At 49.8% G+C, this 27,470-nt stretch overlaps 1 protein-coding gene and 1 long non-coding RNA gene across 5 annotated transcripts in view; one reads left to right on the top strand and one right to left on the bottom strand.

The window, feature by feature from the left end:
* KAZN (kazrin, periplakin interacting protein) overlaps positions 1 to 27,470 on the top strand; it is a 1,334,539-nt gene that overhangs the window by 1,136,883 nt on the left and 170,186 nt on the right. Inside the window, exon 1 of one of the 4 annotated variants that reach the window (XM_027565344.1) lies at positions 24,348 to 24,771. The exons of the other annotated variants lie outside the window; for them this stretch is intronic. Within the exon in view, the coding sequence (XP_027421145.1) occupies positions 24,564 to 24,771 (208 nt within the window). The 5' untranslated portion in view covers positions 24,348 to 24,563. Of the gene's footprint in view, positions 1 to 24,347; positions 24,772 to 27,470 lie in introns of those variants that run through there. 4 annotated transcript variants of the gene reach the window in all.
* Positions 22 to 27,198, bottom strand: LOC113906752. Its single transcript, XR_003514968.1, has 4 exons — positions 25,162 to 27,198; positions 8,109 to 8,275; positions 1,236 to 1,317; positions 22 to 309 (listed from the first exon to the last, which is right to left on the bottom strand). It is a non-coding gene; the product is annotated as an uncharacterized LOC113906752 (long non-coding RNA).

Genomic DNA, 27,470 nt, shown 5'->3' with positions numbered 1-27,470 from the left:
CGTGGAATATTAGTTCCCCAACCAGATATCAAACCTGTGTCCCCCGCACTGGAAGGTGGATTCTCAACCATTGGACCTCCAGGGAAGTCCCAAGGCCTGTGAACTTGGATCTGGACCGTGAAGAATGATCTGAAGGGAAAGAAGCCAATTTTGGTCGCAGGCTTAATCTCTTTCATCCAAATGTGGGATTGGAGAGTCAAATAGGAAAAAAGTGAATGATTCCTGTGTGATACATCAAGCCACAGTCAGATGTTTTAACTACATACGTGACTTCCTGTCCACAGGGTAGGTATCATGGTCTCAAGGAAACTGAAAGAGAAGTGCAGTATTTTAGCCAAGATCATGGAACCAGGATGTGGCCCTCCACTCTCCTATGCGTTACCCACTTTCCCCTCGCCTCTGCCCTCCTCCATCTCCTCGCCTCATTCTCCTCCCTACTCTCCTCCCTCCCGCCTCCTCCTCTCCCTCCAGGCCCCTGTAATGTCCCCAAGACACCTCAGCCCCCGCTGCTCCCTCCCTCGGGAGGTGGGAGCTGCCCCTTAAGAAGCGCTGTCCTCATTTCACTCTCCCTCTGTGACCCTGTATTTCCGCCCTGGGCATTCAGAGTGGCAGGTTCCCACCGCCCTCTCCTTTCTGCCAACAAAAGCCAGCCTGCCTGTAATCCTACTTTCCTGCCCGCCCCCTCCATCCTCCAAAGTAGTGTCTTTCTTCCCACATTCTTCCTCCCCTGCTCCAGCCCTGTGGAGCTTTCAAAGAAGGCCCCTGGGGCTTAGGCCAAGTTCACCAGAAAGGCCCGGTATGGCCAGGGAGGCAGAGGCTGGTGACCCGCGTGCCCCTGGGGCTCACTCTTGTTTGCTCTCCCTGCTGGCTGCACATTTCAGTTTTGCGGCACGTTGCAGGTAGGGACGGTGCCAAGAGGAGGGGGCCACCTCAGAGCCACCACCAGAGCCAGCGTTCTGCCTCCAAATCAGAACAGCTTCTTAGGGAGCCATTGTCACCCCTGCCCCAAGCCTGGTTTTCAGCCCCCTGGGAGACATCTTGTACTTTTCATATGCATTTAGGGAGAGGCTAACAGCTCTGGCTCTGTAGTCAGTTCTGCCACTTTGCATGAATTGAGACCAAACAGTGATTCCATTTGACCATCTGCAAAATGGGCACAAGGGTAGTAACTACCCAAGAGGATCATCAGGAGGACTGCACGTCTGTAAAGAGCTTAGGCGTGAGCTCTGACTCACAGGAAGAGCCTAGCAAGTGGGTTCAGCTGCTACCATGATGAGGTCTATCTGGTGTCTTCTGTTGTCTGAAAACGGGAAGATCCTAAAAGGAGAAGGATGCAAGCATGGTTAATTCAGAGAAGAAAGTCTTCTTACCCAGACCGCCATGATTCCAAGGTTGGATACAGTGCCCATTTGGGTATGTTGCACTAACTGTCCATGAATATGTTTATTCAACAAATAATTGAGCGTCTACTCTGTAGGAGACACTGTCTCAAGGGCCAGGACACAGTGGTGACACAAGATAGGGATGGCCCCTGTCCTCAGGTTGCTCACTGTCTGGTGGAGAAAGACACCCCATGAGCACTAACAAATGATCTCAGAGATGCAAAAGTGCCGTGACAAATAGAACACACGGTCATCACTTGGTGATGCCTGGGGAGCACGGTCATCACTTGGTGATGCCTGGGGGGAGAGGCTGCTCCAGGAAGGTGGTGGGAGCAGGGCCCCTCTGGAGAGCTGGCATCTGACTGAGACTTGGATAGGGAGAGGGACCTGGACACAGCCGTGACAGGGACAGAGCAGTCAGAAGGCGCAGGCCCTGAGGTAGGAAGCAGCTTGGCTTAGTCACGAGACAACAGGAAGGCCAGTGGAGATTAGTGACTGGAGTCCAGAGTGGGAAAGGCTGGAGCTGAGGCTGGGGGTGGGGGGCAGGGATATAGCATGTCCCTCACGCCATTGTCAGGGTTCAGAGTTTACCCAAACAGCCAGGAGAAGATGGTGAAGGGGTCTAGGCAGAGAGTCCCATGGTCTGACTCGCTTTATGTCTGGCTTTTGGGTGGAGAGTGGATAGAGTGGGAATAAGATGGAGGCAGGGAGGCCACCCGGAAGCTATTGCGATGTCCCTGAAGAGAGATGACAGCGGCTTAGCCCAGGGCGGCAGCGGTTGGAGTGGTGTGGTGAGAAGCTATGGATTCAAGATACGTTTGGAGGGGGAGCCGACAGGACCCGCTAGCGGGTGGGTCCGTCCAGGTCACACCCAAGAACAGTCACAGTGGGAGAAGCTCCCCCACAGCCCAGGGGCCAAGGTCAGGTTTCAAAGGACTGTTAAATCTGTGTTCCCATAGCTGCCTCTCTTTGGCGTGGCAAAGGTTCACCCTTCTGTCTCCCAACAGACAGGGCGCACATACTTAAGGAAAGCAGAGTAACACACGGAGTTACGGGGATGGAAACCCACGGGTCCCCTCTCTTCAGAGTGCAGCGAGGATCTCCAGCGGTGGCAGGCGCTTTCTGCTAATAAAACTGATAAAGGCAATTTATGCAGGTGTATATAATATGCACATGCAGAAGCCCGATCCTCAGGGCCCCATAGGGACACAGGGGCCAGCCAAGGGCGCAGCACCTGGAAAGCCTGTGCTAACAGTCAGGTGTGTGCCTGTCTGAGGTTGCTGGGGGCAGACAGGGACCGGGGCATGCTTTGATGGACACAGTCTTTATAGGCCAGAAAATCCAAAGTGCCGAGAACTGCAATTTTTTTATCTTCCACATTATTTCCAAAGGAAGCCTAATATGCAGCTGGAATTAGAAAAACACAGGACCTTGTACCAGCTTTACGGCCATCCTGCAAAATGGCATCATGGAGCCCAGGTGAAGGCAGCGAAAGTCCTTGTTTGAAATCCCCACCCACAGGGAATGAAGGGCGCAGACAGGTGGGCCCCCTGGAGCAGAACATGGCCTGGCTTTGTTATTGCTGTTGTCACTTTGGGTTTAGGAAATTGAGGCAGTCGTCCTGGGAGACAACTAAATTATAAATAACCCTTAGGATGCCAGGCTCAGAAAATGCAAGGAAAAAAAAAAACTGCTGACAACACGTTCACGCTTGTTAACTCAAACACAGGATCCAAACTGTACTTTTTGAGGAAGGAGGCTGTGAAGTGGCAGGTTTTGTCCAGTGGCCCCAAGGACCATTGAGCACCAGCTTCCAGTGTAGAGTCCCCTTTTGCCTCAACCCTGCAGGTGGGCACCCTCGGGTCGTGGCAGTTAGGTGGGGCACCCCTTCTCCCTGCCTGTGGTGCTCCTGCTTTGGCTTCGAGGGGCAGGCTTTGCTGCGGGCACTTAGGGGACCAGAGGTCAGGATTCCTCTTCCCCAGTGCATTTGCCAGATGGGCAGCCAGAGGATGAAAACAGACCGAGACCTGCTTGTCTGTCTCTTGGTGACTAAAGATGGGGGTGCTGGAGAGTGAAGTGTGAATCTACCTGCTGGCCTGAAAGACGGGTGCACCGTGCCCCCCACCACCCCTGGGTGCGCACATGCGTGCGTGCGTGTGTTCTCAGTTGTGTCCCACTCTTTGGGACCCCAAAGGCAAAGATTACTGGAGTGGGTTGCCATTTTCTCCTCCAGGGGATCTTCCTGACCCAGAGATCAAACCCACATTTACTGCATCTCCTACAATGGCAGGCAGATCCTTTACCACTGCGCTACCTGGGAAGCCCACCCCTGGGTATAGGCTTTGTAAAAAGTTGCTTTATTTGAAAATCAATTTTAAAACATTGCACCAGAAACAAAATGTAATTTACAAAATCACAACCCTATTAATCTCACATGAATAGGTAGCATTTATTGAACTCTTACTCTGCGGCAGACGCTGTTCCAAGTGCTTTCTTTACATGTATTTACGCACATAACCCAATGGGGGAGGCAACATTATTGCTCCATTTTACAGATGAGGCAACTAAAGCCCTCAGAGCTTAAGCAATCTGCTTAATGTCATATAGCTGGGGCAGGATTCCATCCACTTTTTTGGCTGTGCTGGGTCTTTGTTGCTGTGCAGGCTTTTCTCTAGTGGAGGGCGGGGGCTACTCTATAGTTGTGGGGCACTGGCTTCTCATTGCAGTGGCTTCTCTTGTTACAGAGCATGGCTCTAGAGCGTATGGGCTTCAATAGTTGTGGCACATGAGCTCAACATTTGTGGCTCCCAGGCTTTAGAGCACAGACTCAGTAGTTGTGGGGCATGGGCTTAGCTGCTCCATGGCATGTGTGATCTTCCTTCAGATCAGGGATCGAACCCACATCTCCTACACCGGCAGGCCAATTCTTTACCACTGAGCCACCAGAGAAGCCAGGATTCTTAATCTCCCCATCTCCAGTGCCTGACACCCTGTAAGCACCCGGAAACTGTTATCGCCAGTGGGAAGTTGGCTAGCTGATTGGTTGGTTAGCAGGGTGATGAGTTACTTGGCCTGATTAGGCTGAAGAATTGTTAGGGGCCCAGTTTTGAGTCCACAGACCCAGGTTCCAATCTTAGTGCAGCCACTGCCTAGCTGTGTGGCCTTGTGGGAATCATTCCCCCCATGGGCTCCAGTTTTCCTCATTCATAAAATGGGCAGAGGAGTCGCCCTACCCTGTAGGGTTTGGGCTGTGGATTAGAGGAGATAACTGCATATAAAAGCCTGGTGCATGGCAGCTGCTCAATAATGGTCACTGAGAGCAGTCTCCAATCTTTCTGGCACCAGGGACCCGTGTCATGGAAGACAGTTTTTTCCCACGGATTGGGGGTGGGGGGTGCAGTTTGGGCTGGTTCTCATCAGGAGTGCACAGCCTAGATCCCTCACATGCGCAGTTCAGTCGGGTTTGTGCTCCTATGAAAATCCAGTGCTTGCACTGATCTGATAGGAGGCAGAGCTCAGGCAGTAATGTGAGCAACGTGGAGCAGCTATAAATACAGATGAAGCTTTGCTTAGTTGCCCACCACTCGCCTCCTGCTGTGTGGTCCAGTTCCTAACAGGCCACAGACCGGTACCAGTCCTTGGCCCAGAGTTGGGGACCCCTGACTGCCAGGCTGTGCCCCAGCTGTCAGTGCAGCTTTGCATCCCGGTACCAAGAAAGTGACACCTGCACATCAGCTTGCAGGATTCAAGCCAGCTGTGCTGGCCCCAGCTGGTCACAGCACAAACAGGTCCATTCCCTGCTGGAGAAGCCACTGCTTGAGTCTTTCCAGGCACAAACGAAGTTGTTTTCCATCCATCCCTCATAAGTGCACCTTCCTGCAGGTGCTGCTGGCCCCAAAGCTAGCTGTTCCCCATGGGGCAGAAAATGCACTTTGAGTAGGAAAACTCTACTGCTTGGCCTTGCTGCCACCTGCAAAACAGGACCTGGTCCCATGGGCCTGCACTGGAGAAAGAAAGGGCCCCAGGCCCGCATCCAGAACATCCTCCGAGGGTCTGCTAACCGAACATTAATAAGGGTGAACCAAATAGTTCATGCGAATATTTCATAAGAAAATAACATATGTGGACTCCCCTGGTGGTCCTGGGGTTACGACTCTGAGCTTCCACTACGGGGCACAGGTTCAATCCTTGGTTAGGGAAGTTCACATGCCATGTGCAGTGTGGTCAAAAAGAAAAAATGCTTCCAAAAGAAAAAAAAGGAAAATAACATATGTGAATTCTGCTTACTGTTAACTGCCCAGTGGAACTTCTCTGTGAATGGTGGACAGTTTGACAGTCAATGTGATTGCATTCAGAGTATACTGGGTTTTTTTTCACTTTCTCACACTCTCTTCCCTGAAGCTGGGTGGCCTTCCTAATTGTCTTAAGCGGATGTTGAAATGCGTTTTTACTCCTTGACTTGCTTGGCAGAGCTGGGACTGGAGCAGGCCACCAGCATTCCTGGTAGTAAGGCTCAGAAGTGAGCCCTGCAGGAAACACAGTGACACAGACCAATAGAACGGAAATGAGAGCTCAGAAATAAATCCATGCGCTCTCCAGTGAGCTAGCATTTGACAGGGGAGCCAGGAATACTCAGTAGGGAAAATAATAAATAGTGTTGGGAAAATTGGATGTTCACATGCAAAGGAATGCGAGTGGACTCCACAGAAATTAACTCAAAATGGATTAAATAAGATGTAAACACAGAACTATAAAACTCCTAGAAGAAAACATAGGGATAAAGCTCCTTGACGTTGATCTTAGCAATGTTTTTTGGAGGTATGACACTGAAAGCACAAGCAACAAAAGCAGACGTCAACAGGTGAGACTAAATCAAACTAAAAATCTTCTGTGCAACAAAGGAAACGACAAAAGGAAAAGGCAGCCTCTAGAATGGGATTAAATATTTCTGAACCACATACCTGACAAGGGGTTAATTATCCAAAATATAAAAGGAACTCATACCACTCAATAGCAAAAAGACAAATATCCAATTTTAAAATGCGCCAAATCCCTAAGCAGACATTTTTCCAAAGAAGACATACATACAATAGATACATGAAAATGTGCTCAACATCACTAGTCATCTGGGAAGTGCAAGTCAAAATCACAGTGGGGTATCGCCGCACACCTGTCATTATATTCTGCTATTTTTAAAAATACAAGAAATAACAAATGTCAGCAAGGATGTGGAGAAAAGGGAACTCTCATGCTGTGGAAGGAATGTGAATAGGTACAGCGACTATGGGAAACAGTACGGAGGTTCCTCAAAACATTAAAAATAGAGCTACCATATGATACAGCAATTCCACTTCTGGGTATTTATCCAAAAGAAATAATAATACTAACTCGAAAATACAGATGCACCCTCATGTTTGTTGCAGCAATATTTACAATAACCAAGACATGGAGCCAACCTAAATGTCCATCAACAGATGCATAAAGAAGTCATGGCAAATTCCCTGGCAGTCAAATGGTTAGGACTCCATGCTTTCTTCCCAGGTGGTGCCAGTGGTAAAGAGACGTACCAGTGCAGGAGATGGAAGAGACGTAGGTTTTATCCCTGGGTCGGGAAGATCCCCTAGAGAAGGAAATGGCAACTCGCTCCAGTATTCTTGCCTGGAGAATCCCATGGACAGAGGAGCCTGGCGGGCTACAGTCCACAGGGTTGCACGGGGTCAGAGGACATGACTGAAGCGACTTAGCATGCACCTGTGGTTAGGACTCCATGCTTTCACTGCTGAGGGAGCAAGTTCAGTCCCTGGTCAGGGAACTAAGATCCCACAAGCCACACAGTATGGCTAAAAATAAAGCTGTGAGATATATATGTAAATATGTGTATATATACATATGTATATATATGTGTGTGTGTGTGTGTGTATACATATATACGTATATATATGAGTATTATTCAGCCATTAAAAACAGAAGGAAATCTTACCATTTCCAACAACACAGATGAACCTGGAGGACATTCTGCTAAGTGAAATAAGCCAGACAGAGAAAGACAAATGCCTAAATACCATATGGTCTCACTTATACATGGAATCTTGAAACAAAAGTCAAATTTATAATAACAAAGAGAATGGTGGTTACCAGGGGTTAGTGGGCAGTGGGGTCGGGAGGGTGGAGGGAACGAGGAGATGTTTAACACAGGAGACAAACTTCCAGTTATAAAAGGAGGAAGCTCTGGGGATCTAATGCACAGCATGGTGACTATAGCTAGCACTATTCTATTATATACTTGAAAGTTGCTAGGAAAATAGAACTTCAGCATCGTCACCATAACAACAACACAGTGATAATTGTGTGAGGTGAAGGATGTGTTAACTAACCTTGTCATGGTAAATATTTTGCAATATATACATGTATCAAATGATCACATTATACACCTTAAACTTACACAATGTTGCATGTCAATTATATCTTAATAAAACAGAGGGTGGTGGGCAAATAAGAAAGAAAGAAGCAAGCCACTGCATGGCTGGTGACCTGGGAGAAGTAGCCCAATGCTGAACAGGAGTCCAGAGTTTATTGAATAATCCAGACATTTTGCTTTCTGCCCCATAAAATGAAAATGTTAACAGGGGCATGTTAATATTTTTTCAGCATCACAAAATGTAAAAAGTGAAAGCACAGGTGATTAGTTGAAACACGAAAGAAATCTTTAAAAATCATGGTGCTCACCGACTGTCTCCCTCCCCTAGTGATCCCATCACTTTCTCGAGGACAAGCTGGTGACCCTCGGTGCTCATCCCTGAGGGGAGGCGACAGTGAAATAATCCCAGGCTGCCCTCATCATGGAACCACTCGATATGCCTCCTTCTTTTGAAGACCTGGAAGGGGAGGTGTCTCTGAAACAGAGAATATGTGGGTCAAATTGAAGTATTCAATCTGGTCCTCCCTCCACCCTCTCCCTTCCCTACCCTCCCACTCCTGTGCTGGCATTAAAAACGAAGCCCCGGACTTTGCTGGTGGTCCAGTGGTTAAGAATCCACCTGCCAACGCAGGGGACATCAGTTCAATCCCTGGACCAGGAAGGTTCCACATGCCATGGGGCCACTAAACCCACATGCTGCAACTGCTGAGCCCACACTCTAGAGCCCGTGCTCTGCAACAAGAGAAGCCATCGCGATGAGAAGCCTGTGCACCCTGCAACTAGAGACTAGCCCCCCGCTTGCTGCAACTAGAGAAAGCCTGAGCACAGTAAGGAAGACCCAGAACAGCCAAAAATAAATAGAAAGAAAGAAAGAAATAGGATGCACATGCTTGGTAAAGGCTGAGACAGCTCTGAGATGCTGCCCCAGGAGGCCAATTGAGTTTGAAAAAATGCTCTGGGTACAAAGACAAGGCATGCCCAGGCATGTCCTAAACTGCTTCCGGAAAGAAGTGTCCTCTGAGCTCGGTTGGAGGGACAGACAAAAGGGGTTTAATGGAAGAGAGAACATAGCAGGCAGGGGACATGGAGCGAGCAAAGTCCTGGTGATGTTAAAGCTGGGGTGGGGGCGGGGAAGCAGGGGCGCTGCAAATGGAGCTGCATTTCCAGAAATCTGGCTAGCTGAGTATCCACCTGAGTGGAGAGGCACCCTGCCTCCACCCCCATCTTCCCCTGGAGCGGGTATGCCCCCTCCTGAACGTCCCCGGTGCCTGTTTTCATGGATGCTGTGAACTGGGCTTTGTTCTCTCAGCCTGGGCTAGGACTCTATTTGATGTGTCACAGCTTCTGCACTAACTCTGTGCCAGGATCTGCCTGCTTTATTTCATTTACTCTTGAGGACAACTCACCTAGAATGTTCTAGAGACACAACAGCACAACAGTTAAGAGTATGTGCTATGCTAGGGGGAAGGATTCAGAGAAGCAAGAGTTAGGAAGTTTGAGATAGACACATACACGCTGTTTATGTGTGTATATTTAACATGGATGTGTATATTAACATGTATATATTTAACATGGATACCCAAGAAGGACCTACTCTATAGCACAGGAAACTCTGTTCAATGTTATGTGGCATCCTGGATGGGAGGCGAGTTTGGGGGAGAATGGATACATGTGTATATATGGCTGAGTCCCCTTGCTATTCACCTGAAGCTATCATAACATTGTCTGTTAATCAGCTCTAAGTGAGTGCTTAGTCACTCAGTCGTGTCTGACTCTTTGCAACCCCATGGACTACAGCCTGCCAGGCTCCTCTGTCCGTGGGATTCTCCAGGCAAGAATACTGTAGTGGGTAGCCATTCCTTTTTCCAGGAGATTTTCCTGACCCAGGGATCGAACCCAGGTCTCCCACATTGCAGACAAATTCTTTACCTTCTGAGTCACTAGGGAAGCTCTAATCACCAATACCCCAATATAAAATGCAAAGTTTAATTTAAAAAAAGAAGACCATGTGCTGGAACCAGACTGCCTGAGTTCAAATCTCACATTCTTTCCTTATTAGTAGTATCCTTGGGAAAGTTAAAGTTAATTTACCACTCATATCTCAAAGTTTCCTCACTATAGAATTGGGAATAATCGTAGTATATACTTTATAGGACTTCTATGAGGATTAAATTCATCACATATAATTCAGTACCTGGTACTGAAGTTCTGCATGGTAAGTTCTATGTGAGATAACTGTTAGTACTCTTATTATTCCATTGAACAGGTAAAGAAACTGAGGCTCTGCGAATTTAAGTGATTCCTCCAAGGTCACAAAGTTTCCTCTAGGTTTGCAAGGATTCCCCAAGGGTTGCCCTCTCTCTCCCAGGCTTGACTTAGAAACCTTACAAGCTGGACTTAGAGAGCCTTTACACCCGGCCCACAGTCTCCTCCTCCAACATCAAGCCCTTGCTTCCCACCCAGTACCCTTCCCACCTAACAGAAGCCACCTCGTCTCGGATGTGTGCCCCTGTGTCTGTTACTGCCGCCATACCTTTGTTTAGGCTGTTTCCTCTGCCCAAAATGCTCCCCTCCGCATCTCTGCCCAGCCTGATCTCTGCCCTCAAGACCCTGTGGATATATCTGGTGGGGGGAGCCCCTCCTCTGCACTTCTGGGTGCCTCCTCTTCAGCTGGCCACCTCCCACCCCCATGCCCTCAGAGAGCCAAGGCCACATTTTACACATCCCAGCTTTCTCCCGCCCTGCCTAACACGATGCTCAGAGTGCTGTCATTTCCAGCATGGGTGACCCTCCCTCTTAGGATCCGGTTCCTAGCCCAGGGCTATTTGGATTCAGCTCAGTTTCTCAACCTCAGCACTACTGATGTTTGGGGCCCAATAATTCTTTGTTGTGGGGACTGTCCTGTGCATCATAGGATGTTTTGCAGCATCCCCAGCCTCTACCCATTAGATGCTGGTAGTAACTCCCCTCTCTCATTGTGACAAACAGAAATGTCTCCAGGCATGGCCCAATGTCCCCTATGGGGCAAAGCTGCCCCACATTGAGAACCAATGATAACCAGAATTTCCCCAGGGGTGGCCAAGATGAGCAAGGGGCGACTTTAGCATGGGAGGGTGCAGAGGGGGAGCCTGAATCCCCCAAACCTACATGCAGGGAGGTCACAGAGACCAGGAAGAGTGGTTGAGATGGTGAATGAGCAGGAGCGTACCCACCTCCTGCCCATCACAGCCAGGTGGAAATGTGGTCCAGCTTTTGCCATATCTTGAAACTCTTCAAAAGAAGCCAGAAGTCCTATCTTTTACATGAAATTCCCTGATTCTTATTTACAAAACAGAAACAGACTCACAGACTTAGAGAATGAATGTACGGTTGGTTACCAGTGGGGAAGAGTTGAAGGGGAGGAATAGACTGGGAGTTTGGGACTGACATGTACACATTACTATATTTAAAATAGGTAACCAAGGCTTCCCTGGTGGCGCAGTGGTAAAGAATCCCCCTGCCAATACAGGAGACATGAGTTCTATCCCTGATCCGGGAAGATCCCACATGCCAAGGAGCAGCTAAGCTCATGCACCACAACTACTGAGCCTGCACTTTAAAGCCCATGTCCGGCAACTACTGAAACCAGCGCTCTGGAGAGCCCACGCTCTGCAACAAGAGAAGCCACTGAAGGAGAAGCCCCCACACTGCAACTGGAGTAGCCCCCATTCACTGCAACTGAAACCTGCACACCAACGAAGACCCAGCACAGCCAAAAATAAATAACTAATAAGAGCTAAGAGTCAGACACGACTGATCGACTTCACTTTCACTTTTGACTTTCATGCATTGGAGGAGGAAATGGCAACCCACTCCAGTGTTCTTGCCTGGAGAATCCCAGGGACGGCGGGGCCTGGTGGGCTGCCATCTATGGGGTCACACAGAGTCGGACTCGACTGAAGCAACTTAGCAGCAGCAGCAGCAGCAGCAGCAAGAGCCTACTGTAAGGGGAAAAAAAAAAAGAATTAAAAAAAAAAATTCCCTGTTTCTTGAATGTTGGCAACTAATATGAATTCTTTTTAAAACATGTGGGAAAACCAGAATATGTCTGTGAGTTTTGCAACCTTTCCTATGGACTGAACTTCCATCCTAGAAGCTTCAGGCAGCTCATACCTCTGAGGCCAGAGGGTCCCCATTCTCTCTGCAGTGGTTTATGTCTCAGGCACTATGCACAAACCCCACACTAGGACTCTGGACCACACAGATAGTCTCTGTGCCCACACGGGCTCCTCCAGCCCAATTCCAAAGAAGTGGAAGGTTCTAAATTCCCAAGTGACAGAGAATATGGCAAGTACCCCTGGAAGGGGATCAAGAAGCCTGAGCTCTCATCCAACCCTGGCATTGATTTGCTGCGTGACCTTGAGCAATCATTCGCCCTCTCTGAGCTTCAGTTTCCTCCTCTGTCACATGTTTATAGGATGAAGAAAGAGAAGGCAGGATGAATGCTCTCTGTTCCTGGGACTTAAATGAGTATTTCATCTTGGCAGCACAGAGTCCCAGCTGGCCCCCAGTGCCCAACGGGCATTCTTGTCCTCAGACTGACCTAGGCAGGGACAAGCTGGTTCCACCTCCCAGCTCAGGAATCCTGCATGTCAGAGCGGGGAGTCTGGGTCACCCTGATGGACTCTTTTCTCTGTGCAATTGGGTTATGGATGCTGGAGGTTGTTCCAAGAGTGGAATCCACCATTCTATCACTAGGAAGAGTCAGACTGTTGGCTCTGCTAGTGCCTGTGGCAAAGTTCTGGGTTAGTGAGACCCAGCAGAGCCATAAATTAATAAATAAGGTAATAAATTTTAAAATAAATAAAATAGATAACTAACAAGAGCCTACTGTTAAAAAAAAAAAAAAGAATTTTTAAAAAAGAAAAAAATTCAATCCTGCCCACAGGTTCATGGCCATAAGATGGCTCAGGTGGGCAAGCCTGCACGTGGCCCATCTGCAACCCTCGGGCAGTTTCCCAGGGGGCTCTGCAACTGAGAGGAGCCTCCCTTAAGCTGATAGGAGTGGAGGGGTTCTGGGAGATCTTTTTATCCAACCTCCTAATTGTATAGACGGGGGAACTGAGGCCCAAGGTCACCTAGACAACAGAACGAACACCGACATCTCCTGACTCCCTGACCAGTGCTCCTTCTGATCTAGCATCGGGCTATTCCGGAAGTGGGCGCTGGTGAGAAGCACAGAGTGGCAGATAGACAGACACTCAGACAAGCACTGGCTTTGCCTGTCACCAACTGTGGTTTAAGACCAGTGGTTGTGGACTCCATGCTTAGGACACCTAGGCAGCGGACACACTGTTACCATGTAGGCTGGAATGGGGGTTCTATCACCTGGCCTCCTGATTTTTCCAAAATAAAGCTAAATAGCTGATTTTTTTGTTATAAATTTTCCTCAGTTTTAAATGTTGGCCACTGGTGTTTTAAATGCCTTCTATTGGAGTGCTAGGAAAAGAAAACACATTTATAGGCCATAGCTGGCTCCAGGGCTACCAGTTTGCAACCTCTGCTCGCTTCTCTTACCCTCAGTTTACCCTACTTTAAAATGGGTATCATAACAGGATCCCTCTCTTAAGAGGGCAGTTGAGGGATTAAATGAAATGAAACCACTAGAGGGCCCATCTTACCCCTGGGCCCACAGTGAAAGGCAGCTAGTATTTGTTAAGACACTTTTCACAGGAGAAATGGGAAGGGGCTTGTTAAGTTCAGCACAAGGCAACTGGGAGGTCCTGAGCCAGAACTTGGGATCTTTCCATCAATCTGCAAACTTGAGCGCTTGTTGCATGCCTCGTGCCACGGGCATGTGTCAATTTAAAACCCTATGGGGAGAGAGGTGAGAGGAGGGGGTTCAGGATGGGGAACACGTGTTCACCCGTGGCGGATTCATGCTGATGTATGGCAAAACCAATACAGTATTGTAAAGTAATTAGCCTCCAATTAAAATAAATAAATTTATATTAAAAAAAAAAAAACCTGTCCCCGCCCTGAATTTACAGGGGAGGCAGGGTTGATCTTCATCCCAGGAACCTCAGAACATCCCTCCAGTGGGCCTCTCATCCAAGAGAAACATCCTACTTTCAAAGGTCGGGTCTTTAAAAACAAAAAGAATGCAGCTCTTTTTACATTAGAAACATATTTCTGCTTGTTTATTTCAATGAGAAACTTCACGGGGAAAATGACTGTCCTTCCTACATATCTGTTCAACAAATCTGCCTCCCAAAAACAAGTGCCAAAGATATTAAAAGGACAATTCTGGGAAAAGAAGAATTTAGAATAAGTTCTAATTAGTCCCTGTGGGATTAGGGGCCATGGACAATTTCTACCCTGAGAACCTAGAGACCAGGGCCTAAGGTTACATCCTGATGTCCAGGGTGCAAAACGTTCTTCCTCCTTGGCTTGGCCCACACAGGGGCCGCTGGGGGCAGCGTCAGGCCCATTCCTGGCTTTGCTGGAGGCCTTGCAGCCACAGAACCCTTTATCTGCTGTGCGGTGCTGACTTAGGCTGTGCAAGCTCTGCCTACAGGGTGGGAGAAGCCTGGAGTCGGCTCTGGCTGAGCAGGCAGGTAAAGCCCATAATTACAGGAAAGCAGCCTGGGGCATGTGTGGACAGGCCTCCTGGAGCCCAGGCAGGTGGCCTCCCAACTAGGGAGGGCCCCAGGGTTCACACTCTGCGTGCAAAAAGCCATCGGGGTGGGGGAGGGGTAGTTATGTAACCGCAGTGTGTGTGTGTGTGTGTGTCTGTGTCTGTGTCTGTGTCTGTGTGTGTGTCTGTGTTAGTCGCTCAGCCGTGTATGATTCCCTTCTCTGTCCATGGAATTCTCCAGGCAAGATCACCCAAGTGGGTCATACAGCCACTGAAAAACTGGCGCTACACTCCACAGCCTCATTCCTCCCCACCCACTCAGAAGGACATGAAGAACTAGCACTCCTTGCTCCAGGCAACGGCGGTGGCCCTCACCTTTATCAGCGTCAGGGTTACCTGGAGAGGGCTGTTGAAAGACTTGTCAGGCCTCACCCCAGGAATTTCTGACTCAGGAGGTGGGGGTGGGGAAAAGGATTTACATTTCTCAAAAATGCACAGGAAGGGTGCTGATACAGCTGGTTCAGGGACGCCACTTTGAGAACCACTGCTGTAGGGCTTTCTGAGGTCAGTCTACTTGGGCCCCTGATTTGCTGTGTGTCTCTAGGCAAATATCTGAGCCTCTCTGGACTTTTTTTTTTCCCCCTCAGAGGGAGAAGCCAGCTTTTTCTTTGAACAGATAAACCCCACCTCGATGTTGAGATGCCTAATTACTGTTTGCAGGTAGCTCAGAGATGGTTGGATGGCATCACCGACTCAATGGACATGAATTTGAGCAAGCTCGGGGAGATGGTGAAGGACAGGGAAGCCTGGTGTGCTGTAGTCCATAGGGTTGCAAAGAGTTAGACATGACTGAGTGACTGAACAACAGAGACCTTCACGGGAAAGATCCAGGCCTTTGCACAAGGGTCTTTCTCCATGGTTCCAACTTGCTTGTGGCCACTGTGACAGCAGTTGCTTTAGGAGAGATTGGCACCTTAAACCTTAAAGAGACAGGCCATGCCAGGATCTCTCGCCCTCAGTTCTCCTGCATGCACAAATCTTGAAGCTGTTTGCTAGCCTGGGCTTTGGGACAATTTTGTTTCCCTGGGGAAGGACTCATCACTGCCCCAGAGATAAGGCCTCTGCAGCACAGACAGTCATAATCAAAGTCATAATCAAAGCCAGCTTTTTCTTTGAACAGATAAACAGATAAATCAACAGATAAACAGATAAATCAAAGCCAGCAATTCTCCTGTCTCATCTGAATATCCAGGTTGACTACACTCAGGGACCTTCCCCATAGTATCTAAGACAGGAGTGGACTCATGGCACATGTGGGTGGACCCAGTGAAATAAACAAGGAAATAAGCAAATGGTTCCCTAACTGAACCGGCCCTGCAGCCCGGCTATCTGTTTGGCCTTCTGCAGTTACGTGGGCTTTCCTACCCCTGGTCTCTTTTGTTCTTCACAGGACAGTTGTGGAGAGACAGGCAAGTGTTCTTATCCCCATTTCACTGGTGGGGAAACTGAGGCCCCAGGAAGGTGGTCTGACTTGCCCAACTCTGAAAGAGCAGTGTAGAACTCCATGCCGCAGACCCTTGCAAGCTCTCCCAAGTCTAATTGGTGTTCTTTTCCATGTTCTAAGAGCCATTCTGCAGATAATTGCTGTGGAGATGAAGCTGGGAGAGGGGTGATCTAGGAATCCAGGTCCTTCCTGTTTCCAGGAAGGGAGAACACTTTCTTCTTGGCTTCCCAGGTGGCACTAGTGGTAAAGAACCTGCCTGCCAGTTCAGGAGATGGAGGAGACAAGGACTCGATCCCTGGGTCAGGAAGATCCCCTGGAGAAGGAAATGGCCGCCCACCATGTGGTGTCACATGCTGGTACACCCCGGGTGCCCGTGGCACGCTAACCTGCATGGTGCTTTACAGCCGGAGCTCAGGACGGTGCCTAGCACATGGTTGGTACACAGTCAGTGTTTGTTGAGTCAATGATTGAATAAACGAAGACAGACATGGTTGAAATACTGAGTCTAAACTTACCAGCTGTGTGATCTTAGACAAAGCCTTCCACCTATCTAAGCCTCGGTTTCTTCAACCGTAAGATCAGAAAAATGATAATTTTTATAATAATACAAAATAGTGGCATAATAATTAAGAAAACTGGCTCTGGAGGCAGAATTGCCTGCTTGTAACTCCTGGCTTCATCCTATTGTACTGTGTGACTTCAGGCAAGCTACAGAAACTCTCTGTTCCTTGGCTTCCTCACTGATAAAATGAGGATTGTGAGAGTACTTACACAGTGTTGTGAGAATTAAAATGAACTAATATGTATAAAGTGCTCCATCTAATATTATGCGTGCCTGGGTGCTCAGTCACTTCAGTCATGTCCAACTCTTTGCAACCCTGTGAACTGTAGCCCACAAGGCTCCTCTGTCCATGGAATTCTCCATATTGAAATGGGTTGCTATTTCCTTCTTCAGAGGATCTTCCCAACCCAGGGATTGAACACTTCTCCTGCATTGCAGATGGATACTTTACCCACTGAGCCACCTGAGAAGCCCAACCAAATACTATAAATAACCCTTAACAATGATGATTCTATCTGTGTGCCAATAAATTAAATTGTAACATTGAAGTAATGAGAATGACTCACTGGACATGAGTTTGAACAAACTCAGGGAGATAGTAAAGGACAGGGAAGCCTGGTATGCTGCAGTCCATGGGGTCACAGAGTCAGACATGACTTAGCAACTGAACAATAATGAGTACATAGCAGAGTGCCTGGTACAGAGGTGGAAGGGCTCAGTAAACATTATTCTTTATTTTAAAATTAATTAATTAATTAATTTGGTTGCATCACGTCTTAGAGGCAGCACTTGAGGTATCTTGGTTGCATCCTGTGGGATTTTTGCTGCAGCACAGGGACTCCCTGATTGTGGCACGTGGACTCGTTGCTCTGGTGCATGTGGGATCTTAGTTCCTTGACCAGGGATCAATCATGCAGCCCCCTGCGTTGCAAGGCAGATTCTTAACCACTGGACTACTGGGGAAGTCCCAGTAAACATTATTCTTATCTTGGGCACTCACTGGCCCACAGCCTCTGTGTCTCTTGACTCACACATAGGACACGGAGACATGGGGCCTGAAAATTGTGGTGGTGAACCTAGTGGTCCTGTTCCCAGGAACCAACAGCCCCAGTTGAGGACCCCAGTTGAGGAAGGGGAAGTACTGCCAGTGGTCACTGGGGGCAGCAGAGGCCCCATCCCCAGATGCCTGCTGAGGGTTCCCTGAAGTTTTCCTGACTTCAGGAGTTAATCATGGAAGGGTTGATCATTCCACTATGCCCACAATTCTCCATAACCCTGTGGTGCAAGGTATTCTACCAGAGAACACCCCTCATTTCTGAGGGTTAGAATCCCAACCCCGCGTTTACCAGCCACATCACCTGGGATAAGTCCCTTTGTCTTCCCTAAACTTCAGTTTTCTCATCTGGGACATGGGGATAGGGTGCAGGGTTGAATGAGCTAGAAAGGACAGTCCCTGGGATGAAGTAAGGGCTCAGTCAATGACATTGTTACCAAGGTAGCTTGATGGTTATTAGCCCAGACTCTGCAGCCAGACTACATTAAGCTTGAGTCCTGCCTACATCACTTAATGGCTGTGTGCCTTTGGGTAAATGACTCAACTTCTGTGTCTGTTCGTAAAATTTGTAAAATGAGGATGATAATAATAGTACATATAATTCTCAGAATTGTTGGGAAGGTTATATAGTAAGCACTATGTAAATGTTTGCCAATATTATTATTAGAAGTCATAGTATTTTGATGTTATTGTTATTTATTCTGAATGCTGTGTGTGTTCAGTTGCTAAGTCATGTCCAACTCTTTGGGACCCCATAGACTGTAGCCCACCAGGCTCCTCTCTCCGTGGGATTTTCCAGGCAAGAATACTGGAGTGGGTTGCCATTTCCTTCTCCAGGGAATCTTCCAGACTCAGGGATCAAACCCATGTCTCTTGCGTCTTCTGAATTGGCAGGCAGATTCTTTACCACTTGAGCCACCCGGGAAGCCCAATGATCCTGAATAAGCTGCAACATTTCAACTTTCTGTAGAAACCTCTCTGTTTGATAAGAACTTGCTCAAAAGAGCCTTAGAGAAAATGGGAGAGATGTGGCTTCTGGATGAGGAAGGAATTTTTCCTTTTGGTGCAATTCAGAATCTAATTTGGGATACACGATGGTCTGACAGGCAGGGCACGGAGGCCAGCTGTACTTGGTGAAAACACTTCAATGTCTGGATCTGGGATAAGCATCTGCCTCCAGGGCAGGTCCTTTGGAAACCTCCAGAGAGGATCAAGATCCTCGACAGGTCGTTTGGGGCCCAGGAAAGATCAGCAAAGGTATCGGTGATCCCATGACAGGCACACAAAAGTCTCCAGCCAAGAAGGCCTCCCCAGGACAGATGGCAGGATGGACAGGGGGTAAAATCCTCCAGCCTCCAAGGGCTGAGGTCTAAGAAGGTTTGAGGGGAAAATACCAGTCTAATCCTTCCCACTGCACCTGTGCCCCAGGGTCCTACGGGGATGGCCAAGTGAAGAAGATATTGGTACCATCCCCACGGTGGCCTTGGCCACAGAGGCATCCTGGGGCCTGCTGGAAGGACTTCTGTGAAATAGATCACAAGCTGCAGATCTCCATGGAGATAGCAGAGTGCTTATCTGGCTCAAAAGCAAAAGACACGTCGCTCTGGCCTCCTCCAGCCATGTCTTCAAGCTCACTTTTTTGAGGGTTTATTTTGTACAAAGCACCATTCAGGGCTTCCCCGGTGGCTCAGTGGTAAAGAATCTACCTGCCAATGCAGGAGATGTGGGTTCGATCCCCGAGTCAGAAAGATCCCCTGGAGAAGGAAATGACAACCTGCTCCAGTATTCTTGCCTGGAGAATCCCATGGACAGAGAAGCCTGGCGGGCTACAGTTCATGGGGTCACAAAAGAGTTGGATGCAACTTAGCGATGACAACAACAAGCACCATTCAGAGCTCTGCATGTCCAAAAACCTCCTACCACAACCCTGCAAAGTAATGACCACAATCACCTCCATCTGACAGATGAGGAGCCCAAGGCTTCTGGGCTAAAATCGTGTGTTCTAGATTGTACACTCGTGTGTGTCAGAGCTGGGATTTGAGTCCTGGTCTCTCTGCCTCCAGAGAATGTGTCCCCAGCCTCTGGGGGTGTGCAGCATCCCGGATGGCCTTCACGGATCCTTGCCTCCTGGTGGTCACACTGTCTTGTCACCCCTCCCATCCACCTAGTGATTCCCTTCTAATGAACAGAACAGGGGAAAGGTGATGGATGCCATGTTCAAGATTAAGTTACAGCGTCAGACAAAAAAGGAGAAATACCTTATGACATCCCTTATATGCAGAATCTAAAACCATGAGACAAATGAACTTATCTACAAAACAGAAACTGACTCACAAGCTTAGAGAATGAACTTATGGTTGCCAGGGAGGAAGGACGGAGGAAGAGACAATTAGGAAGTTTGTGATCAGCATGTACACACTGCTATATTTAAAATGGGTAACCAACAAGGACCTGCTGTATCGCATAGGGAGAACTCTGCTCAGTGCCAAGTGGCACCTGGATGGGAGGGGAGTTTGGGTGAGGATGGACACGTGGATATATATGGCTGAGTCCCTTTGCTGTCCATCTCAAACTATCACAACATTGTTAATTGGCTAGACCCCAATACAAAATAAAAAGTATTGTTTTAAAAATTAGGTTACAGAGACAGCAGTCTCCATCTTGTGCATGCCCTCTCTTGCTCTTTCCTGGAGCCCAAGGTGGAAGCAAGCTGCAATTTTTCGAGAAGATCTACAGCTCTATGGCCAAGAATGGAGCCACTGAGCTCCACTGAGCTCAGTGGTGGCTTTACCACTGAGCCACCAGGGAAGCCCTGAACGGTGCTTCATACAAAGTAAACCTTCAAAAAAGTGAGCTTGAAGACATGGCTGGAGGAGGCCAGAGTGACATGTTGTGGCTTCAGGGCCCAGAGCCAAGGAGGTGTGGAGGGTCTCAGTCCAACACAAGAAACTGAGTCTTGCTAGGGAGTAGTTGCTCCCCAAGGAGAGCCCTAAGTTGAATGGAGCCCTGGCTGACACCTTGCCGGCAGTCTACCCAGAAGCCCTAAACCTGAGGCACCCAGCTAGGCCACCCTGGTCTCCTGACCCACAGAAACTGACAGATAATAAATGCTTGTTGTCTCAAGCCTCTGCAATTTGGGGTGATTTGTCACGCAGCAATAGATAACGAATACACTTGCTATCACTACTAGCAACACACACAAAACACACATACCCCCACAGCCACCATGAGAAGGATTAAAACAGACCCACTCACCCATATTGGGCAGAGCTGGGAACACCCTCCTCTGCTAATCCAGCCCTTCGTTTTGCTTTTGCCGGTGAGGGCGCTTAGATGCAGAGACAGAAGGACCCTTTTCCACAGGTACACACAAGCTAGGGGATTACTACCAAGGTCTCCAGACTCCAGGAATTCACGAGGGTGTTACAGACAAAACGGTACAGTCTTGAGAATCCACTGTTGCTACCTTCTCTTAGTGCCAGGTGTTTGAAGAGAGTAATTTTGGCTGGAAGATATCAGTTAAACCTCTTCTACAAATACTAAAGACATAGTCAAGAAAAAAAAACCCTCAAAAATTCCAGTGGATTCAAATATTCAACTTCAAGCAGATATTGAATATAGTGGGGTTTTAAATATAAGATTTCTGGGTTCTGTTCCTTAAGTCAAATATATCTTGTCACATCTCTTGCTCCTGTGATCTAAAGGAAGTTTCCTTGGGAATGAAGAGGCGCTGTGAATGGGAATTGCACTGACCCCTGATGTCCCTGATCCCCAGCCTCTGTTTTCTTTGGTGGTGCCCTGTTGGCCTGAGGTCAGGGTCATGGGGACACTGTCTGGCCTCAAAGCTTTTAACTAGAGCAGCCTCCCAACCCTTGGGCTGGGTTGCCAATCCCCACCCCCACCCCCCTACTTTGAATTCTCACTATGCCTTTGCTCCTTATGAGTAGTCAGGAGGACTGGAGGGGACAATTCCTATAGCCTTTCTCCTCACCCAAAATCCTCCTTTCCCACTGCCTTACAGAGGCTGGACACGGTGTACCCAGAGGGACAGAGAGAGCCAAACCTCAGGCCCAGCTGTCTCCAACATCAATTCTCAGCATCCCCCAGGCAGGCCAGCAGGTCTTCTAGGAGAAGGCCCAGCTACATAATTTGTGGGTCCCAATGCAAAATGAACGTGTGAGGCCCCTAGTTCAAAACTAATTTAAGAATGTCAAAGTGATGACAAAACCCCAGTGCAGGGCCCTTCTGCAAGGCGGCACATTCAGAAGCCAGCCAGGTCTTGGAGTCTTCAATGCAAACCACCCTGGAGGTACCATTCCTGGAAAACGGGCTGTCATTCCCTGGCTCCCGCATTTCCTGTTGCAGAGTTAAGCAGAAATGTCTCCTGAGCCCAGGACATCCTCATAATCAGAAACATACCTCGAAGAGGAAAGACCTCCCACTCAAGGCAGATGGATGGTTTTCTGGAAGGCTGCAGGCTGCCGCTGCTGTCACAGATTTGCCTGCTAGTAGAGTTGTGAACAGGGAGACAGAGAGGCTGAAGTTGACTAGGGGAGGCCTGGGTCATCAGAAAATCCCAGAAAGTGAGGGCAGGTAGGCCCAAATGCCATATGAAGTCCTAGTCCTGAGTGTGTGGGACACACACACACACACACATGAGCCAGGCCAAACTTTGCTGAGAAAGGAGAGCAGCAGAAACTCCCCAGGGTTGGGAGCTTGAGAAATAGCTTGGATCATTGAAACGTCAGTAGCAAACATGTGCAGACTCTAGAAGACCAGTGAGCACCTGTGGCCAGTGAGCCAAACAGAAACTTCTAGACATATTGACCTCGTTGTTCTTTCTCCTCTTTCTTCTTAGGTTTTAAAAAGTTGCCAATATTTCAAACTTAGGTTTCACATCAAAATTCACATTCCTAGTAGCTCCAGAAAAAACGAACAAAAAATGGAACCTCTGGTAATGCTGGAGCCAAATTCCTGTATGATAACCATCTACTGCCTCCTCTAACTCTAACCCTAACCCTCCTGTTTGCCACAGTCCCTGCCACTCCCTAAGGTCTCCCTGACATTGAATCCAAGTAGCAAGTGCTCATATCCGTGCTTGTACTGCTGTGTCCTCCTTACAAAGTGAAGAGGGAAGTGAATGTTTCTGTGAAAAAAGGGAAAAATAGGAGACTGACCAAGAGTTCCATGTACTTCAAGAAATATGGGAAAGAGCGTGTTTCTTTGTAGAAGAGAAGAACCTCCCTATGAGTTTAATATGCAAAGACTTTCTAAGTAAAAAGAACAACCTAAATGCCTTATAAAGCACACCAAAGCAGTCCCTGTTGTCCCTTCTCCCTCAGTCCAAAACAGAGTCTCCAGGACCAGATGTCTCCAGAATGAAAGACCCTCCCAGCTTCTCCTCCCATGAGGGCTCAGAGTGATCTTTCTTTTGTTCTGTTCTGCCATTTTTCCCAGCAAAGGCAGAGGACATGGGGGATTCCCAGCATCTCTTGTCACTTGGTATGGGGTCAGTTTCCCTCTCCCAGAGCGGTATGGGCGTTTAACCCCATGGATGGTTTTCTTCCCCAGTTGGGAGCATCACTAAGATTTTATGTACCTGTCTGCTCTCCACTGAACAGCCGGGGGTTCCATTAGACAGGGCCAGAGGATCTGAGGCAGCCAGACTTGTACCAGGTTGGGAGCGGGGCGGAAATTTGGTTCCCATCACTGGTCAGAGAGCCATATGCCAGGACCTAGAAGTTCCCAGAGCTCAGGTGTGGGCCAGTGGAATCCATAGGTGACTGAGCCAGGCCTGGAGGAACTGGGGTGCATGCTGCCTGGAGCGGGAGGCTGAGGACACCAGAGAAAGTGTGTGACTCCTCACCTAGCCAGGTAGCCTCACCTTCCCACGTCTATGGGACCTGCCTCCTGGGGCTGTAAGGAGATAATTAGTCCTTCTAAAGAGTATCATAATCCCCAGATCAAAGGGGGTTCAGAGCTGCTGGGTTCACTTTACAGCGAACTCCGCCAGCCACGGGAGCACCCACTGGAGGGGGCGGGCTCGGATTTGCAGCCCCTTCAGTGTGTCACCTCCTACAGAGCTTGGCTGGCCTAATAACCCACAGGGCAGGGACCCAGACCCTGGTCTTCCCTGGAACCGCTTCACTTGCCACATGCCCCCCTCCCCACCCACCAGAGGGGAGTTCATACCTAGCACTGATGATGGGTGGGAAGTCCTGATGTCCCATTTTATAGATGGGGAAGCTGAGACGGAGGATTGAGGTGCAGACATAGGGTCCCCCGCCAGTGCTTCCTCACGGCTATGGGCCGTATCAGTTTTCCTCCGCATTGGCACAAGCCCTTGCGCTCAGTACTGCGTGCACTTAAAGCAGGACGGGCCGCACAGTCCAGGTGAGTGAAGGAAGTGTCCCAGAGGGCCCACCCCTTTTCCTGCCTGCTTTTCCGCCCTCTCCCGGCCACTTGCTGGGACTTCAGCTCTCCGGCAAGGCTGTCCCAAGGGTGTCAGAAAAGTAGAGAGACACATGCAGGCTGGGCTACCTGGATTCAGGCCTGTCACTCCCAAGCGCTGTGACACTGCCCTTCTTTCGAACCCTGAGTTTCTCTAGGAATGACCATGCTGGGAACGTATTGAGTGGCCAGGGTCCGGCGCACAAAGGGGCGTCGCGGCGCTCTGCCCGGCCTTGGGGCGAGTCTGGGCGTCGCGGAGGGGCCGGGGGCGGGGTCGGGGGCGGGGCGAGCGGCGGTGCTCGCCAGCCCGGAAGGAGCGGGAGGAGGAGCCGCGGGAGTGAGAGTCGTTCCCACGTGAGAGACTCGGCGGCCGAATTCCTCGCGTGCGGCGGCAGCGGACAGCCGGGCGTCCGGCCGGACGGAGAGCCCTGGTCCGGCTCGCGCGGGCCGCCGGGCGGGCGGCCGGGGCGGCGCTCGGCTGCGCCCCGATGCGGCGACGACCCCGCGGGCTGTGAACCCGGCGCCCGCTGTCGGAGCCCCCCGCGCCGCCGCGGGCAGCGCCCCCCGGGCACGCGGTATGCGGGCCGCCGACTCTGGCACCTGGGAGCGCGTCCGCCAGCTCGCGGCGCAGGGCGAGCCGGCGCCTTCCTGCGGGGCAGGGGCCGGGCCGGCGCGCCCCCCGGGGCCCGCAGTCTGCGAGCCGAGTGCGGACGCGGCGGGATCGAGCGATCGGCCCCGCGCCGGGGCACCCTCAGCTCGAGCGGATGGCGACTACAGCCAGCCGGGTAGGTGCGCGCCGAGAGGGGAGGGCGCCGCGGCCGCAGGCCCGGGAGCGCCGGGCCGGGCGCGCGGGGGCGCTCCCGACCGGGATCCGGCAGCCGCTGGTGGCAAAGTTCTCGCCGCACCCGGAGCCCCGAGCGCCGGCCGGGGTGCAGGAGGAGACGCGCGGGACGCGGAGTTAGTCCTCAGCCTGGGGTTTTCGGGGCTCGGCGGCTTTCCGGCAGAGCCCCGTAGGGAGCTGCCGAGGGAGGTCAAGGCCACGGGAGCTATGCGATCCCGCGGCGCCGGGAGACCCGGGTCTGGGTCGGATCCCGTGCCTGTTCTGGGAAGCGTGGGAATGGGGCCAACCTCGCGGTGAGTTGGGGAGGCCCCCTGTGACCGCACCTGTAACCCACCTGGCAAGCCCATCAAGTGCCGAGGGGAGCGCTGCCTTCCCGCCGCCCTTCGCAGACGAAAGTGATGACTCGCCTTTGCTAGGAGCGAAGAGATTTCTCCTACACTTGAACGACTAAGGCAGAAAGAGAAATTGCCGCGGAGGAGACACAAATGCAATGGTCTAATTATGTATCGTTGGCTAATCCGCCCCAAGCGGAGAACAGCGTTTGAGCGTTAAAGGTTCCGAGTGGATGCTCCGGTTCCATTCTGTTCCGGCCTCAGCTGGTTTCTCCCCAGCTCAAGTTAGGTCATGGAAGGTGGGTCACAGGAACCCCTGGATTCTCCAGATTCTAGGGTAGGAAGCTGGAAGACGAAGGGCTTCCGAGAAGACTGTCATCATCAGTTTGAAGTTCGAATACTTTTTCTAGGAAAAATGGGGTGGGGGGTGGGGAATAGGTGGACCACATGATTATTCATTATTTCTTGAACACCCATGTGTTCCTGTAATTTACTTGCAGTGTCTTAAAATCTTATTACGACCTTGGCAGTGAGGCTGTTATCTCCAGGAAGATGAGATCAGAAAAGGCTGGAGTTTAAGGGACTTGCCCAAGTCCCAAAGCCCTGAAGCCCTGGTACTGGAATTTCAAATTCTGTCTGGTTTGGCACCAGAATGCCTCTCCCAGGCAGCAAGCTTACCAACTGAGAAACACCAGGCTTATTTACCTAATAATTCTTTCCTAAAAACAGCCAACTGCAAGACCTCCTAATTCCAGGCTGCCCATATTGGTTTCCTCAGGAGATGAGATTCCAGAGGTCAGAGTTCTAGTCACAGGAGCTGGGACCACCAATCAACTGACTCTGATTAGCTGAGCTGCACTGGTGTTCTGGAACAGCTGGTGTCTTGGGTCACCAAGGGTCTGGAAGCGGGACACTGAGGCCTGGAAGGAGCTTGAGTCCCTGGGCCTTTGGTTTAGGAGCTAGGCTTGCTGGACCCAATCCCACTTCCTCCCCTGTTGCAAAGAGCAGTTAGAACCCGAGACAGCTTGCTGTGAAACAGAATACAGACGCAGAGAATAAGCAAATGGGAGGGCTTGGGCAAGTTGTTTGATCTTTCTGAGACTCAGTTTACATCTGTAAAGTGGAGATATTAATAATGTCAGATACATTTTGATCATTCAGAAGCTCATGTCTGCAAAGCACCTTGCCTAGTTCATATTTGATGCTGATGAATATAAGTCATCAGCTTTACTTGTGGGGCACCTTTTGATGCCCCTACTGACTCAGTTTTTCTTTAGGATGAACTGTTAATCTGTCCCATCTCCCTGCTCCTGAACTATGTCGAAATGACATCTGTTTTGTCTGTAAAATACTTCCGTGATCCCAAGCTGACTGTTGGGCCAATGGAGGCTGTTATTATGTACACATGTAGAAGAGGGCTGGTTGGAGATAAATCTGTTTACTTTTTGTCTATATAGACTCCACTTATGTATCATGATAACAACATCCTAATGACATGATGTAGCTGAGAAAAGCCTGTCTCTGAGGTCTGGGGGTGGCTGTTACTCCAGTGGCCCTCTTGGTGTCCCTTTAGGGCAGAACTCAGTGGGCATCTCCTTTCCTAATCTACACATGGCATCACTGGTATGAAACAGGATCAAGCCAGCAGCTAAACCAGAAAGTTCTGAATTCTCTGTACCCCACCACCCTTCACCCTCTTCTGGTCTCTGGATCTTAAAGACCAAATGCAGTTTCTAAGGAAGTCCATGGTAATTGGGCATGGACACGGGTTCTCAAACAGCCTATCATGGACACCGGTGCTCACACCATTCGCTGTCATGAGGGATTTTCCTCTGGGAGGCCAATGGAAAGTCTTCAGGCTTAGAACTGCAAGTCAAAATTACTATTTCAGTAGTAATAGTGACTCACTTCAGGATCTTAGAACGTTACTCCCCAGCCCAATGCAAAGCTCAGTTTAAGAAACTGCAAGAGTGCCCTTCTGGGTGACAGTGTCTGAAAATTGGCACTTTTAGGGGTTTGGGGAAGGGGAAAGGGAGAAGGGATGCTCGCTTGGTGGGATGGAGGCCTGGCACCTTGACATTGTTCATAGGTGATATCCTGGGATTGTCAGGGTGACAGACCCTGTGCTGGTGACTTCTGCTGACCCCTGGCCTCCAGGGTGGGTCCACTTCCAGGAGAGGTTACCATTTGCGTGCATACTGCGGACAAGAGCAGGTGATACAGAAATGAGACACGGTGCTTGGTCTGCACCTGATGCAGCCCCAGATCTGTCTGACCTTGAGATACTCTGTAACTCAGTTTCCCTTTTGGT

The sequence above is a fragment of the Bos indicus x Bos taurus genome, chromosome 16 (assembly GCF_003369695.1).
Source record: "Bos indicus x Bos taurus breed Angus x Brahman F1 hybrid chromosome 16, Bos_hybrid_MaternalHap_v2.0, whole genome shotgun sequence".
Lineage (NCBI taxonomy): Eukaryota > Metazoa > Chordata > Mammalia > Artiodactyla > Bovidae > Bos > Bos indicus x Bos taurus.
The sequence above is the reverse complement of the archived record's forward strand: the minus strand, read 5'-3'. Positions and strand labels throughout refer to the sequence as shown.